General features: G+C 46.5%; 1 protein-coding gene across 1 annotated transcript in view; it reads right to left on the bottom strand.

Moving 5' to 3' along the window:
• Positions 1-1,975: 1,975 nt before the first annotated feature.
• Positions 1,976-16,019, bottom strand: part of LOC147614243 (uncharacterized) — a 64,877-nt gene continuing 50,833 nt past the window's right edge. Inside the window, exons 5-15 of the mRNA XM_086780786.1 lie at positions 4,718-4,801; positions 4,411-4,526; positions 4,137-4,238; positions 3,919-4,032; positions 3,763-3,819; positions 3,576-3,642; positions 3,416-3,469; positions 3,168-3,242; positions 2,831-2,866; positions 2,628-2,747; positions 1,976-2,445 (exon numbers count right to left, since the gene is read on the bottom strand). Of these exons, the coding sequence (XP_086636912.1) occupies positions 2,431-2,445; positions 2,628-2,747; positions 2,831-2,866; positions 3,168-3,242; positions 3,416-3,469; positions 3,576-3,642; positions 3,763-3,819; positions 3,919-4,032; positions 4,137-4,238; positions 4,411-4,526; positions 4,718-4,801 (840 nt within the window). The 3' untranslated portion in view covers positions 1,976-2,430. The remainder of the gene's footprint in view (positions 2,446-2,627; positions 2,748-2,830; positions 2,867-3,167; positions 3,243-3,415; positions 3,470-3,575; positions 3,643-3,762; positions 3,820-3,918; positions 4,033-4,136; positions 4,239-4,410; positions 4,527-4,717; positions 4,802-16,019) is intronic.

The raw sequence follows: 16,019 nt of genomic DNA, 5'->3' as shown, positions 1-16,019 counted from the left end.
CTTTGTGGCTTTTATTGATGACTACTCCAAGTACACCTGGGGGATATCTTTACTTTGTGACTTTTATTGATGACTACTCTAGGCACACCTGGGTGTATCCACCACTGAGAAAGAAAAGCCAGAGGTTTTTACATGCTTCATACACTGTTTTTATGATTGAAAATGTATCTACATGTAAAATTGACACCTTTCATACAAATCGAGGGAGAGAGTATACGTCAAAGGAGTTTCATGTATATATGGCTAAAAGAGGCATAAAATATCAATTCACAGTGCCTTATACACCTTAACAAAATAGTGTGGCTGAGAGAGAACAAATCTCTCATGAAGATAGCATGGTTAAAAACTATGATTTGCCTTATGTTTTTTGGTTGAAAATAGTTATATGTGCCACTTATTTGCTACACAAATGCCCCACCAAGACCTTACAGATAATTACTCCTGATGAAGCTTGGAATGGCAAGAAGCCCTTTGTGGCTCACTTGCATATGCCTGACAATAACGCCACAATAAGCTAGATGATAAGGCAGTAAAATGTATTTCTTATGGAATAAGCCTCAAAAAGTGAAGGGTATAAACTCTACCATCCAACCACAAAGCGATCTTTGGTGAGTAGAGATGTTGTCTTTGTTGAGAACTCGGTTCATTCCATGGTTTTATAAATACAACAACGTGTATGCTGACAAGTCACATGACATCTTTGATACACTCCTACCTTTGTACAATGTAAAGTAACCATATATGGAGCACTTGAATGTTCAACAAGGTGTTGCAAATCAACCGCCGATATACGCTAAAAATCAACTTGCATTTCTTCTCATAGATCAACCTATTGATGAGATAATTGTTAATGAGGAAAGGATAGCCATACATACATCCAAGTGTACACCAAAATGGTTGTTGTAGATATTGCAAGATAGCAAATTAGCCTTTTCTTTACTTAGCAAGACGTGCAAATTCTCATCATGCATCTTATTCTTTTGTGGACCAAGCTATCATTGCTCATACAATGAACAAAAACATGTTTTCTTTGAGGAAGCACATGAAAATGATCGATGCAAGATTAATACACCTCAATTTTCATAAATGACACTTAGTATTTAACAAATTTATCTTATGGTAAGAAGACCATTAGTATGAGTGGGTTTATAAGCTACCTTCTTAAATGGTGATTTGCATGACGAGACATATATATCTCAACCTCTCAATTTTATTGAAAAGAGATAGAAGTCTAAACTACGCAAGTAAAGAAAAGCTTTATATGACCTTAAAAGAGCATGGTAGAAAATGCTTTTTGCAATAGTCCAATTGAGAGTACCTTCTATATAAAGAGAAGTAAAGATGGTTACCATTTTATACGTTGATGACATGCTACTATCTCAACCTCTCAATTTTATTGAAAAGAGATAGAAGTCTAAACTATGTAAGTAAAGAAAAGCTTTATATGGCCTTAGAAGAGCATGGTAGAAAATGCTTTTTGCAATAGTCCAATTGAGAGTACCTTCTATATAAAGAGAAGTAAAGATTGTTTTTTGGTTAGCATTTTATACGTTGATGACATGCCGCTCACAGGTCCTAATGAAGAGTATTTTATCCTTAAGGTTGAATTACATGTCTTGTAAAAATGATACATTTGGATTCATTGTATTTTTATCTAGACATAAAATGTATGCAACATGATGATGGTATTGCGATGTTGCAATCAAAGTACGTACCTAACATTCTGTATGAAATGCTTTAATAATCATCAATGTTCCTTGAATCGATTACATGTCTCTCACAAGGGATGCCCAACTAATGGAATATTTGTGAGTTTGTCATGATATTTTCCGAAACCATAAATTTGAACAATTATTTTCTTCACACTTTAATCTAAATATGACTAAATGGTGATATTTTCGAGGTAATTTTCCTTCTCTCATCAAATTGAGAACAAGTTTGGCTAATTTTTTTATTAACAAGACCCCCCACACTCATCAGAAGAGTTTATTTAATCGTGATGAGCTTTTCCAGCATGAACTCAGGCAAGAGCTCACCGATCAGTAGAACAGTATAAGTTCAATCCACGACAATGCATCGTGTTTTAGCCCATGCAATATACAAGCGCACATGCCTTCTACAGCACGTTTTTTCCCCTAAATTTTAAAATAAAAATCATTTTTGGGGGGGGAAAATGGATTATGGCACATTCTCAAAAATGTGGCAGTGAACAGTGACCATGGCCATGTCAATTGGCCCAACAATCCCCATCCTATGCCATGTCAACTGGCCCAACAATCCCCATTTACATGCTTATGATTTCCTCTCTATGCATTCACAGCCACAAGATGTAGCAATTAATGATGAAGGCTGGAGGGTTCATGAGGATTGATACAATAAAAATCAAGTTTGCTCTCCTCTCTGCCGATGAGCCGTACGCTCTTAAACTTCTCATGTGCTGTTGGACTGCACAAAAATGTGTAAAAATTACCCAAACATGAAAGATTTGAAATACTTCTGAAATGAACATATATGAGGATAGTTCTCCTACAAGATGTTAACTCCAGCTGGATTAAGAACCATCCCCTAAGGCTGGCCATGATCGGCGGGGACAGTTCTGTATCCAACCTCACATAAAATTCATTCACCTCAACACTCGTGGATCCATTTTTGGGACTCGATTCCTTTTTAGCCTGTTGCATCGCTCTCTCAGCATTCTGCATTCGCTCTCTAAACACTTGCCATTCGTAATTGCAACGTTGCCTCACCTGCAACGAGATATTCATGGCATTAAAACCAAAATAGTACGACAAATCCTTGCCAAAGGAGTCGTCAGTATGCAGCATCTTACCCCTTCCCATGGAGCCCTGCCATTCAGTGACTCCCCCTAAAACACATCAATGTAAACAATTAGAAAAGGTGCTTTTAAGATGAGGTGTTCCCTTTCACCATCCTATAAGATGTCTTATGTGTATTTAAATGATGTTTTTTTTGCAAGTAAACTCCTGCATGTACACCGGGTTTCCATCGGCTGTTGTAAGTGGGGATTGAACCCAAGACTCTTGGCTTACAAGTTCAATCACTTACCAACTCGCCTACATGCATGGACATATTTAAACAAGTTTACTCTAAATGCATTCAAAAGAAGACTGCCCAAATGACATTAGGCAAATTCGGCTCAAGAAGACCTGGTTGCCCAAGGATGGCACAACTTTGTGGACGATATACTGTGCATCGACAACTCCTATCTTTTCATAAGCAGGCTGCATGAAAACAGACAACGCTTATTTACCTCACTTTGACTCCAAATAAGAAACAGGAACAATGCCAAAGGTAATTAGTGCATTGACTTTGTTACTCAAAAATGTTAAATTGTTTTGTAACAAGGCAAGAACCACTAACAAACCGAGGAACCCTAGGAAATCAGCAGTCTCACCTCAACACATCTTCCCAGCGCAAAGTCCAAGCCCCAACCATGGACAAGATCATTCTGCAAAAACCAGAAAGCCTTTCATCACTAGCACAATTTAAGCACTAAAACCTCAGTTCATCCAAAGAACACGGTCTGATCCTTGTTGACAAAACAAACTATGCACCTGTATCATATGCCAAAAACATTGCCAAGCAGACCTTGAGAACACAGGTGCCATGATCTCCACAAACCTGCATTAAAATGATAAACCAAAGTCAAACTTTCTTGATCAGAGCCTATCTCTTGCTAATTGGCTGCCTAATAAAATGGCAAGGCACAGAGCAGCGTAGTAGAAGTGGAGCAATCCTTACCCAGCACAAGGTGGCCGATGGGGATCTTGACACCAACCCGGCCTCTCCTCTGTAGTCCTGAAAAAGTGTAAATCAACTCAAGGTTCCTCCAATGTCACAACCCAATTATATGCATTGCAAAACATACAATCAGTTAGGACTGCATTTAAGTCTTACTTGTGGACTTCTGAATTCCCCAACCGCTTTGTCATTTGCCACGTCAAGCCTCTGTTGGGCTCCAAGCCTGGCTGGGATATCTCCAACCCATGTTTCTTGATTAAACGTACGTACCTGAATGCAACCATGTGGTGTCATCTCAAATCTCTCAAATTCCTATCACAGGAATGGGTTAACTTTGAAAAGCCATGACAATTCTAAGTCAGCTCTGAACATACTCCTCGGCATCAAAATGCTCCACATCCAAGTCTTCGTCCCAAATAAATATGTACTCATAAGGTGATACAACATCTGGGTGCAGAAATCTCTTTGCAAACCACCTAGGAAAGCAATAAACAAGCCACTGATTACAAAGAAACAATGATAAACTGATATTGTGCACATGCATGAGCATGTCAATGAGCGAAGCAGGAATCTTTCATATTCACCACAATCAAATATGTAAAAATTACGAATTACAAAATTGCCCTTCAATAGATTAGAATTGCCTACCATTTGCTTTGTTTTCTTGCACTGATGTGAATCACTTGCTGAGACCACTCAAATTGGTCCCATTCACTTGTCCGCCCGTCATAATGGAAAAGTACAATTGTCCAATTCTTGGAAAACTTTTCAACACAATACTCATGTGTTACTACAAAAAACATCAAGCTCGGTGACATCTGAGTTTAATGCCAAAACAACATGACAACAGGCTTCGACAACAAGCATGTTCTAAGAGAGCCATTATAGTAAAGATTGGAACTCTTGCAAGTAATATTTTTGGTGCTTCAAGACACACAAGAACTTTACAAGATACCTTAGATACAGCCGCATTGACAATGTCCCTTTGATCAAAGCCAACTGTGAATGTAACCAAATATTTTGGCTGAAACGGTATATCCTGTCGATGGTTACCAGCAAGAGATCAACAAAAAACCAATAGATTCTTTTTCTAAACAACAAGAGAGCAAAGAAATACCATCAAGCACTGGAATATGCAACACACAAGGAAACCTCAAATAATTTCATGACCTTCCTTCAAAGAGATTTTCCTGGACAACCACACCTATTGGCAATATAGTCATGGCTAGACAAAAGCCTCCAACCCAGATTTTATTTTCATGCTGGGACATTGCACCTGTTCTTAGATTTGCTAAGGGGTGCCAATCAGAGGCCAATATGCTAGGGGAGATTTCAGTACATCAATGAGACAATAGCAAGCATCAACCCGATCTCTGACTATCCCTGGCAACTTAGAAGGATCAAGATTCATCCACGGTAGAGTATGATCGCTTAGTATCCCCAAGGCCAAAGAGACTGAGGGTCACCAGAATGTTACATTGGTAGAGAGCCACCCAAGGCATACGATCAAACAGCCATGCAACAGCATTGTATGAGAAATATATATTGGGTCGAATACACAAAGGGTGGGTCTCAAGTTGCCTGTTGTGACTTGTGTCACCCCCATCCCAATCTGTTGGGGTTCATTGGATGTAGAGCTAGGGTTTTCCAGAGATAGAAAGAAGAGTGCGGCGGAACACACAAAGTGTGCACACCAAACTCCTAAACTACTGCTCTGTATTATGTACAAGACAGAAGTAATACAACTGAAATTCAAGTAAAAGATGTAGAGAATGAAGACATCAAATCATAGCGCTGTGAGCAACTGTACATTTTTGGCTAGCAAAGAAACACTCTGCACTCTGTGGAGTCCAACACTGAGGAATGTAGGTGAATATGACGATTTGGTTATCCACACATATATATACACCAATACTCCTAGTCGGCCAGTAGTATTGCTGCCGGCCAGCTACCACGTCATCAATGCCATGTCATCAGTGCCACATCACCACTACCACATCATCATTGCCATGTGGTGCCACGTGTCACTTGTGCTGTCCAACTCTACCTATCGCCTGCTATCTGATGTCCGAATGTGCCTTGCATACTCGTAGGTGTGTCATATAATCTCATATTTTCCCCTTGCACCGTTGTTGTCCTCAGGCATGGCCTCTTGATAAGCCCTCAACAACGGGCAAGACTCATCCATGGATTGATTCTCACTCGATTGGGTAGCCCTTGAACTTGAGGAGATACTCGAGCTGCTTGATGAGAACCCCGCTTGTACTGGTGCAAAACAAGCTGCTCCGGTACTAAGACCTCGTGTAATCGCCCGTCAACCACCAACTCAAGTTCATCCTCATCCAACGCGAGAGATCAACTCTGGCCCATGATACTATACAAGGTTGCTCGAATTAAACACCGGATGCATCCTCCAATGGCTCAGTAACTCTGGCTTGAAGACTACATCACTGAGCTTCTTGATAATCTTGAATGGGCCTTTCTTGTTCGGAGCTAGTTTGGAAACAACTTATTTGAGCCTATGTTTCATGATCTTCAAATAAACCCAATCTCCTTTGAAGGTACTATCTCAACGATGTTTGTCAGCCTCACGGACGTGCTTTATCTGCACCTTCCGTATTTCTGCAATAGCTGGTCCAAATCTTGAACCACCTCGTCTGCACCATAGTTCCCTGTAGAAGTTTTGAGAGCTGGGGTCATTGGGTTAATAACTGGATGATCAAAAACCACCACAAAGGGAGTCGATGCCTGCATTGTATCATTGATGGCATGCTCCACCAATGGCAAGAACTCCTCCCAATGAGTTTAATGCTCCTGACATAAACACCACAGTATAGTGATCACAGTCTTATTCATGTTCTCGGTCTAGCCGTCTATCTCGGGATGAAAGGTAGTCATAGTTGTTTCTCGTACCGGTATGAACAGGTTCGTACGGTACGATATCGTACGGTATGATAATGACTGTTTTCCGCGCCGTTTTATGGCCGTTTATGCCCATTTTGTTTGCCTTGTGACATGTGTTGGGCCAAGTCTTTGGCACTTGGCAATTGCCTATGCCATGGGCCATGGGCCATACTTATAAAATGCCCAACCCCCCAAGCTTCCCTCAAGGCTCTCAATGCTCAAGTCTCAACTATCAAGCCCCCCTCTCTCTCTCTCAACTCTCAAGCCACTCTCTCCCCGTCTCTCAAGCCTCTCTCTCTCTCTCAAGCCTTTAGGCTCTCTCTCTCTCAAGAGTCAAGCCTCAAGGACTCAAGCCTCTCACTCTCTCATTTTCTCAAGCCTCTCTCTCTCTCTCTCCCATATTCATGTATTCATGTATCCATGTACTCATGTACCCCATTTTGACTAGTAGCATTAGCTTCCCACTCTCCCTAGCTGCTGCTTCCGGAGTCCTTTCTTTTCTTTTCCAGATAGTGTATCAGATGTCATATGGTTGTAACTTTGGTCTCATAGGTCACTTTGGCCTTTTGCAGACATTAATATAACATTTCATTTCATTTCATTTCTCTCTCTCTCTCTCTCTCTCTCTCTCTCTCTCTCTCTCTCAAGCCTATCCATCTCTTCTAACTTCTAAGCTCTCCTTGTCTCTCTATTAAAATGACGAGGGAGAAGAATGAAGCCTTCAATGTGCATGCTATCCATGTAGAGAAAGCCGATGGAAAGTCAAAGTCATATAGGTGGAGTCTGGACTTGTAAGTATTGTGGCAAACAATACAAAAATGGAGTTACTAGGCTTCTCCAACATCTCAGAAAGGTGGGGGGGCAAGTTGCACCATGCAAGGAAGTCCCCCTTGCTATATCCGATGAGATCTTCAACAAGATCAAGGGTGGATTGGGTGCTCACCGTGATAGTGGTATAAGCTCAAGGACGGATGATGAGGTCATTTCCCGCCTTGTGATACATCCTCCCCCGCTGCCTCCGTCGATGCCGCCTCCGCCTCCTCAAAGAGAAAGGCTTGAGTCTCCCATGAGGCAAGTCAGTCTAGCCCAAGCCACCGGGGTTGTCTCTTCTTCTCCATCACATCTCCGAGAACGGCAACAGTTAGCGGATATATAGATTGCACGCACCATTATTGAGTGCAATCTCTCATTCCATGTGCTCAAGGTAGATCAATGGAAGTCAATGGTGAAAGCCATTGCAAATGTGGGCCCATGTGAAGGATGGACCGGCATCTCCTATCATGACATGCGCACAAAGAGGCTTGTGGATGAGAGGGAGAGAATCGATAGATTTCTCAATCCGGTGCGGACGGCTTGGTCCAAGTATGGGTGTAGCATCCTCTCCGACAGATGGAGTGACCGGAAGAAGAGAGGCATCATCAACATACTTGTCTCTTGCCCTCTTGGTACATACTTTGTGCGGGGCGTGGATATCGGAAAGGCGGGGAGGAAAACATCGGGCCCATTCATATATCGCCATATTAAGCAAGCCATCATAGAGGTAAGTTTCAAATTGCACTCAAGTCTTTAAAGTTTAAAGTTCAGGCTTTAGTATATGTGATATGTGGCTATGTCATGACTCAAGTCTCATACCACATACGCTCATTGCATCCATTCATGTGCATTGTGACATGTAGGTCGGATCGGAGAACGTGGTGCAAGTCATCACCGACAACGCTTCAAATTTCCGTCGGATGGGAAAATTGTTGGAGGACTATCCCTCCATAGTATGGACGCCTTGTGCCTCCCATTGCATTGACTTGCTCATGGAGGATATGGGCAAGTTAGTGTGGATGAAGGAAGTAATGACCGAAGCTATCTCTATTGTCATGTTCTTCACCACAAAGGTGAAGGTGCTTGCCATGTTCCGCGAAGAAGCCTTCATCTACACGCTTCGCCTACATGTGGCTCCTCTTGGAGGGCCTCCACGACGTGAAATCCTCCCTTCGCCAAACAGTGGTCTCCACAATGTGGAATGAGTGGGATGAGCCAGAATCGGCGGAGGCCAAAGCCATGCAACGGCTTTGCCTAAAGGAGGAGTTTTGGCAGCCGATCCGCACTATTGTCATTGCGGTCACGCCCTTCTATAGGGTATTGCGGATGACCGACATGGAGGGAGCCACCATGGGCCTTCTCGTTCACTTCATGAGAGAGGCCATAGCGGAGTTGCGCACATCTCCTTCCATCGACGAGGAGAAGCGCGATGGTATGTTGGCCATTGCGGAGAAGAGATGGAAGTGGATGCGAAGACCTATCCATGGTCTTGCCGCATTATTGCATCCGGCTTACAAATCACCCGCCCTCTTCACCAACGTGGAGCTACTTGAAGCCCGAGATGCTTTCTTGCCCAAAGCATTGCCGGAGGATCGCCATGGGAAGTTCCTTTAGGAGCTCATAAGCTACAATGACCAAACGAGACGCGTTTGCATCTACTACCTGTTGGAAGAGGGAATCCCTTGTGAAGCCTCTCTTTTGGTGGGAGACATTTGGGTATGCGCTCTCAAGCCTCCAAAAGGTGGCTTTGAGAATCCTAGCTCAGGATTGCTCTTCGGGTGCATGTGAGAGGAACAAGAGTTCCTACTCCCTTGTACACACGAAGTTATGCAATCGCTTAAGCACACAATAGTTAGAGCGGCTAGTGTATTGCCGTGCTAAGTTGCGCATGGTGCACACAATGTAAAAGATGGAATCGGCGAGACACGTATATAAGTTACAACTTATAAGTTATAAGCATTCAAATTTCAAACTTCAATGTTTATTGAAACTAAATTCTAATACATTGCTTGTCACTTGATCATTGTACAATGTAGGTGAATGTGGATGCATTCAAGCTCACAGGGGAAACTCTTGAGAGTGTTAACAAAGTGCAAGATGAGGAGGAGGAGAGGATCTATGCAGAGATCTATCGAGAGCTCGAGTCGTTTGATCGATGACCTACTCGCACTCGTCGTGGGCGTGGAGGTAGTGGCAGAGGTGTGCAAGTAGGAAGCCGTGGATGCACGATTCGTGGTGCTTCCAGGGACAGTGCATACCTATGTGCGGCGTGGTTCGGGTAGCTCCACACTCGCTCTTGCAGATGAGGATGCTCCCTTTGGCTTCTCACATGAGCTTAGAGAGCCCGAGTTCGATGGTGAGGGCAACCTTCTTATAGCAATGAGGACTTCGGTGAGGCCACTGATGTGTCCTCTTCTCATGAGGATGATTTCAGTGAGAGCTCTGATAGTGATGCCTTTGTCTAGTCTCTCCTTGGGCCTTGCCCTCTTTTTGTACTCACGCCTAGCGCACATGATCGCATCGCACCTCTATGCTTTATGTACTTTTGTTTGTCACTTCAAACTTGTTTTTAATGAAATTTTGGTTTGAAACAACTTCTCTAGACTCTACCCTTCCAAATTGAAAATGTCTATGTTTGTAGGTGTTCTTTAATTAAAAAAAACCATATTTTATCGTACGGTATCCCAAATTTTCATATCGTGCCAAAAATTCCTGTACGGTATTGTATTTTCGTACCGTGACAACTATGAAGGTAGTACAGAACTATAACTTCATCCTCAACCCATAGAATAAGGCTCTCCAAAAACCTTCAGTGAATTTCGGATCCATGTTTAAGACAATCCTCTCCAGAAGTCTGAGTAAGCGGAACACCTCCCAGATGAAAACCTTGTCCACCTCTGGAGCATCTGCATCTAACTTGCAAGGAATAAGGTGGGTCTGCTTACTCAACCGATCAACAATTGTAACACCTTATAAAAACAAAGGTTAAAAAGAATGCTATAAAATAAACGAGTGCAATACACTTACCGCCTGTTCACACGCAACAAAACTCGTCAGAAGACAGAGCAAACTTCACGACTCACTGGCAGGCGTCCCCACTCAGTAAGTGGGGTCAATCAGGCAAACACAAGAATACAAGTCATGCGAAAACAGTTCCAAACATGCAAAACATGAATGCATGTGCAAACAGTATCATGGACATATCTCCCGTTCATGGAACAAGTACTAAACATTTCTGTCGGGCACAATGATGGCACGAGAGAAAACATAAATCCCGATCTTCCTATGGAGTGACACTCCCATAGGTAAGACACAGAACCAAATGACTAGGTAAAGCAAGCATGTATGACACGTCATTGATCTTTTGAATCACCTTGAAGGGTCCATAATAGCGAGGAGAAAGCTTAGGATATGATCCTTCTCATCCTAGCCTCTTCCGAAGCCTAGCTTTCTCAAATTTCAACAAAACCCAATCACCTTCTTTGACTTGCATGTCCCTTCTATGCTTGTCAACAGCCATTTTATGCTTATCTTGTGACCTGGCAATGGCTGTCCGTACCTGAGCAAAGGCTACATCCAAGTCACGAACATACTCATCAGCTACAAAAATCTCATCCTTTGTACGAAGGATGGGTGGCAATACCACTCTGCCATAAATAATCTCAAACGGGGCCTTTCCCGTGAAGGCATGGATCGTATTGTTGTAGGCAAACTCAACGAGTGGAAGATACTTCTCCCATGCAGTCTTTTGATCTGCCACATAACACTTCAACAAATCCAACACGGCTGAATTTGCAGCTTCACTTTGGCCATCCGTTTGGGAATGATAAGCTCATGAAAACTCAAGTTTTTTTTTTTTTTTTTTTCCGAGAAAAGATCCTTTCATTAGTTATGTAAAAAACGCCCGTAGGGCTACAAAAGAGATCTCTCCTGCTCCTAACAGAGAGAAGAGCAGTGAATACATCATGGCAGCCCGGGAGACTCTCCCTAGGTGCTGCAAAATACAAGCATCAGTCTAAAGGACTGAGCGGCTAAATCATACAATGGGGGGGGGGAAGAGCCAAACAGGTGGCCTGTAGTGCCAACAGGGGGATCCCGTGTGTAGGGTGTAGAACGGGCCGCCGCGCCAAGTGGTATGAAAGGCCTGGCGCCGTAAAATCGCCTCATCCGAGTCTCCCCGGATGCGGTCGTACTGTCCTCGCAGGGTGTGGATCAACTCCTGCCAAATCCCCCGAACAGTCTCTGCTGGGGGCTCTAATCTCCCCTCAAAGGCCGTGAAGCACCGGGCCCTCCAGGTGAACCAGATGGTGAGGCTACTGAGGAGCTCCCGTCGTAAATCCCTCTCCTGTGTCCAGCTGTCGGACGAGAAATCCGGTGCCGGAACCAGGCGAGGCTGGCTCCTAATAAATCTGATGGCCTGACTGCCCTGCTCCATCTCATAGCCCATAGCAGGCCCTGACGAAGTCGACCAAGCAGCGGCACCCCACGTAAACATACCCTCTGGAGAGAGGGGGGCTAGAATACGTAGCATCCGCAGCCAAATCTGTTGTGCCTTAGGGCAGTCCCAAAGGCAATGTCTCTGTGTCTCCATAGGGTGGCCGCATCGGACGCAGGCCGCCGGAAGACCGCTATAAACAAGCCAAGTGCCAACTGCTGAGCCCCTGTGGGCGACCAGCCACTGAAAAGCCGAGATCCTGCGGGCCTGTCGACTAGCCCAGAGTCGAGCCCAGAAATCCTCCAGGAACTCCGGTGATAGTCCCTGCAATCGCCAATGCCCCGCTGCCGCTGGAGAAACCGTCCTCCTCGCCGTCAAAATATGCCGTCCCAGCCGAACAGTATACTGGAAAAATGTGATCTCTGTGGCCTCAAGTGATGCATAAGGATCATGCCACTCGTACTCTCCGGGGTCCCACTGTAGCCGGGCCAAGGGGCGCGCTGCATATGCCCATATACGCCAATCCGGGAGCACGTCAGCAGGGTCGGGGTCAATATGCCACTTCCGAGAAGCGGCAGCCACTACCCGAATCCTCTGAAAGGTGCACTCTGCAACCAAAGGCGACTCCACCTCCACTCTCTGGAGTCGGCCCTCATCCTGAATCTCATAATAGAGGCATCTGCCATCCTCAGTGCTAGCTCTGACAGCAATCAGGATCTCCAACTGTGTGAAGGCACCCATCCACCGTGGGGCCACTGGCTCGAGAGGTGTGAACCACTCCTCTGAAAGTGCCTCCTGAATATCATCCCTCATAATCAACCCCCCTCTGAAGTGACTCAGCCTCTCCACCTGGGTCTCCTCTGGTAGACTGCAGAAAGCCTGCCAGTCTCCAAAACTACGAGCTGGGCCTGCCGCTAAAGGTCCCCAGGCTAGACGAGGCCGAGAACCCAGCATATGACCCTGCTCTGTACGAACCGCTGGGCTCCAGATGAGCGGCTGCCTGGCCCGCTCCTCAACACAAGACGGAGGCCGCTGAGAGAGCCCCGGTCTCAGCAGCTCCCAAGCTCTCAGGATACTCAAAGCAAATCTGTCCTCCCATCCTCTACTGAGGCCTGTCCTCCTCATCTCTATGAATATCCAGCGAATCTCTGGTGCCCAAGTACCCCCTGCAGGAGGCGCCCGGGCCTGCAAACGCTGTAAGAGGAGTTCTTTCCAAGGCTCAGCGCCTGGAAGCAACCCCCGAACAATAAGCTTCCCCAATAAGGCTCTACTCTGATCGACTGGATCTATAATGCCCAAACCGCCCTGAGCCAGCGGGAGTGTAATAACTGCCCATGCAACCTTTGCCCGAGCTGGCTGACCGTCCCGCCCAGACCACAGAAAGTTCCTGATCAGCCTCTGTACCTGGCTGATGCAAGAGCTCGAAAAAATCCAGCAAGACGTAATGTACCACATGGTCGCTAACAGCACCTGATTTGCCACCACCACCCTCCCAGCCAAGGATAGTCGAGCTGTACTCCAATACAATAGCTTCTTCCGAATGCTCAGAAGAAGCGGGGCAATCTGCTGCTCAGGTGACAAATCGAGGCCAATCTGGCATCCCAAATACCGCACTGCTGTGCCGGGAGGAATCCATCTAAAACCGGGGTCCGGACTCCATGCCGGAGTGGGAGCACTACTGATCCAAAAGGCCACTGTCTTGCGCCAATTGATCAATGCTCCCGAAGCTGCACTAAAAACCTGGAGCGACTGCTCTGCCCGAATAAGATTGGCCTCCTGGCCATGCAAAAATAAGCCCGTGTCGTCTGCAAACTCAGCATCAAGCAAATCCTCCCCCCGGACTGGGAGCTGAAGTCCTCTCAAACCAACCTCCTCTGCCGTCAAATACATACTCATAGCCTCCGCAAAGAAGAGAAAAAGGAAAGGGGCGAGAGGACACCCCTGACGGACTGATCTGGTCAGCTCAAAACTCGGCCCCCGACCTCCTGCAATCAGCACCTGGCTGCGAGCTGTGGAATACAAAGCTGCCACCCCTCTGATCCATCCTGGCTCAAAGCCCAGGCGTAGCATAGTGCCCTCTAAGAATCCCCAATCAACTCTATCGTATGCCTTCTCAAAATCGAGAAGCATCACGACCAAGTCCTCGCCAAGAAACCTAGCTCGGGCCGTCGCCTCCCAGAAAGTAAAGATGTTGTCAAGGATACTGCGCTCCTTGACAAATCCTGTCTGAGTAGCATGAATCAACTCCCCCAAGAAGGGCTGGATCCTCAAACTCAAGGCCTTTGCCAAGACCTTGTATACAGTATTGAGGATCGTAATAGGCCTCCAATGCCGAATGTCATCCGATACTCCCTCCCCCTTGGGGATAAGATAGATCAAGCCCTCTGAAAAGCTCTGCGGCATCACCCCAGTGTCCAAAACATGCTGAAAGCCCCTGCGGAGGCCTGGCCCCAAAAGGTCCCAATAGCGCATAAAAAAGGCCGGCGTCAGTCCGTCCTCCCCTGGGCAACTATGTCGCGGCAGGACCCTCAAGGCCTCGGCAAGCTCAATCTCTGACAGAGGCGCACCTAGAACTGTGCGCATATGGTCTGTGACCCTCCTCTGCACATGGGCCCACACAGTCTGTCTGCATACATCTCGATCCTCAGTGGCTGGCTCCGCTGAAAGCAAGTCACGATAAAAAGCAGTGGCAATGGCTCTGATCTCCCCGAGCTCAGTAGCTATCGATCCATCCGGTCTAGCAAGCTGGCGAACCCCTGCTCGCGCATGACGGGGTCCAGTGATCTCAAAAAACTCCCCAGTCACTCTATCACCAAGCTGCGTCCACTGAGAGGCCTGACGACGATAGTAAAACTCATGTCTCTGCTCCTCTGCCTCTCTAACCTCCTGGCGTGCCTGGCTCAGCTGGGACGCCACCCACTCACATGCAGGCTGCTACTCCTGAAGGCGCTGTAGCGAAGCAAGGCTGCGTCTCAGCCGTTGCTCCCGCTCGCGAATCTCTCCCAGTCGTGTCAAAGCTGCAGCGTGAAGAAAAGAGCTAAGATCAATGAGTCCCTGGGCACACTGGCCCGCTGCATCCTGGTCAGAGCACTGACTATCATGCCAGATCCTCTCAATGTCCTCAGCGAGACTGGGGTCTGCAAGTACCCTCTCTGGGATCCTCAACTGCAAGCTGGGCTCCCGTGTCCCCTCCTCCAAAGTCAGTATAACTGGCGCATGATCTGAAAATGAGGTGCCAGCAAGAATGCCGACGGAGCCCCCTCGCTCCCCCAACCAATCGCCCACATAAAAGCGATCAATCCGAGATAGATTAGTCCCTCCCTGCCGGCGATCCGACCGAGAGAAACTAAGACTGTCCTGAGACCGGGAGAAAGCCCCATGCTGCCATGCATCAGTGATCCTCAGTGTCATACAAAACCGGTCCCAAGCTGCAAGCTCCGTGCCGTGCACTGTAACATGACTGCCTCCCACCCTATCTGCCGGGTCCTCAAGCATGTTGAAGTCTCCCCCAACACACCAATGTGCGGCCTCTGGCAATGCATCTGTAACCTGAGTCCAGAACTCTGCTCTGGCACTAGCATGATTGGGCGCATAGATGTTGAGCACCCCCAATAGCTCATCATGCATCCTCAGAATGACATACTGTGCTCTACCAGGCACAATGATCCCTCGGTCCACAATGGCCTGCCGCCATGCATCTGCAATAACCATGCATACTCCTCCCTGTCCACCCAACGGACCAAACCCTGCAGACCAGAAAGTGTCCCATCTACCAGGCATCACCGAACCATATCTCCGGATCCTGCTCTCACCCAAGTGGTGCTCCTGCATCATCAGAATGTCAATGCTGCCACCAACCAGACATCTCTGTAGCTCCTGCCTCAAGCAGCCTCGATAGCGTATAAAGTGTGCTCCGCCAAGGCCCTGTACATTCCATGAGATGATCCTCATGGATGTCCTACTGAGGTGGATGCTGTCTCAGCCGTACGGCGGGCCTTCGCAAGCGGCTTGGATGGAGAGTAGTCCCCATCCGAACGGCTGCGAGTCTGCCCACCCGGTGTACTGCAAGAATCCCGGATCAGGCGCCAGTGGCTGTGACCCATGG

This window comes from Cibotium barometz, chromosome 42 (assembly GCF_041138505.1).
Source record: "Cibotium barometz isolate CiBa-2024 chromosome 42, ASM4113850v1, whole genome shotgun sequence".
NCBI classification, from domain to species: Eukaryota; Viridiplantae; Streptophyta; class Polypodiopsida; order Cyatheales; family Cibotiaceae; genus Cibotium; species Cibotium barometz.
Note: the sequence above shows the minus strand (reverse complement) of the source record. Positions and strands in the feature narration are given on the sequence as shown.